The following is a 332-nucleotide window of genomic DNA, read 5'->3' as shown; positions in this document are numbered from 1 at the left end:
AGGTGTACATGACTCACCCATGCTTATGGCATTGTGATATAATTAGACTAAAATCAATTGCATAGTTAATTACCAGTCACAGTGAACTTTTGATAATTGCCACATTACTGAATTGTACATTGTCATCTCCTCAACAGGAAGCAAAGGTGACGCATATCCTGACTTGCTTGAACAAGACTTCTCCACCAGTACTTATCTTTGCTGAAAAGAAGCAGGATGTAGATCTCATTCAGGAGTATTTGCTGCTGAAGGGTGTGACGGCTGCTGCTATCCATGGTGGGAAAGACCAGGAGGAAAGATCGGCAGCAGTCCAGGCTTTCCAGGTAAGATCC

General features: G+C 43.1%; 1 protein-coding gene across 1 annotated transcript in view; it reads left to right on the top strand.

The window, feature by feature from the left end:
• Positions 1-332, top strand: part of LOC119585281 (ATP-dependent RNA helicase abstrakt-like) — a gene marked incomplete at its 3' end in the record, with an annotated part of 6,729 nt that overhangs the window by 5,515 nt on the left and 882 nt on the right. Inside the window, 1 exon segment of the mRNA XM_037933955.1 lies at positions 138-323. Coding sequence (XP_037789883.1) covers positions 138-323 — 186 coding nt within the window.

This window comes from Penaeus monodon, chromosome 19, assembly GCF_015228065.2.
Source record: "Penaeus monodon isolate SGIC_2016 chromosome 19, NSTDA_Pmon_1, whole genome shotgun sequence".
NCBI classification, from domain to species: domain Eukaryota; kingdom Metazoa; phylum Arthropoda; class Malacostraca; order Decapoda; family Penaeidae; genus Penaeus; species Penaeus monodon.
Note: the sequence above shows the minus strand (reverse complement) of the source record. Positions and strands in the feature narration are given on the sequence as shown.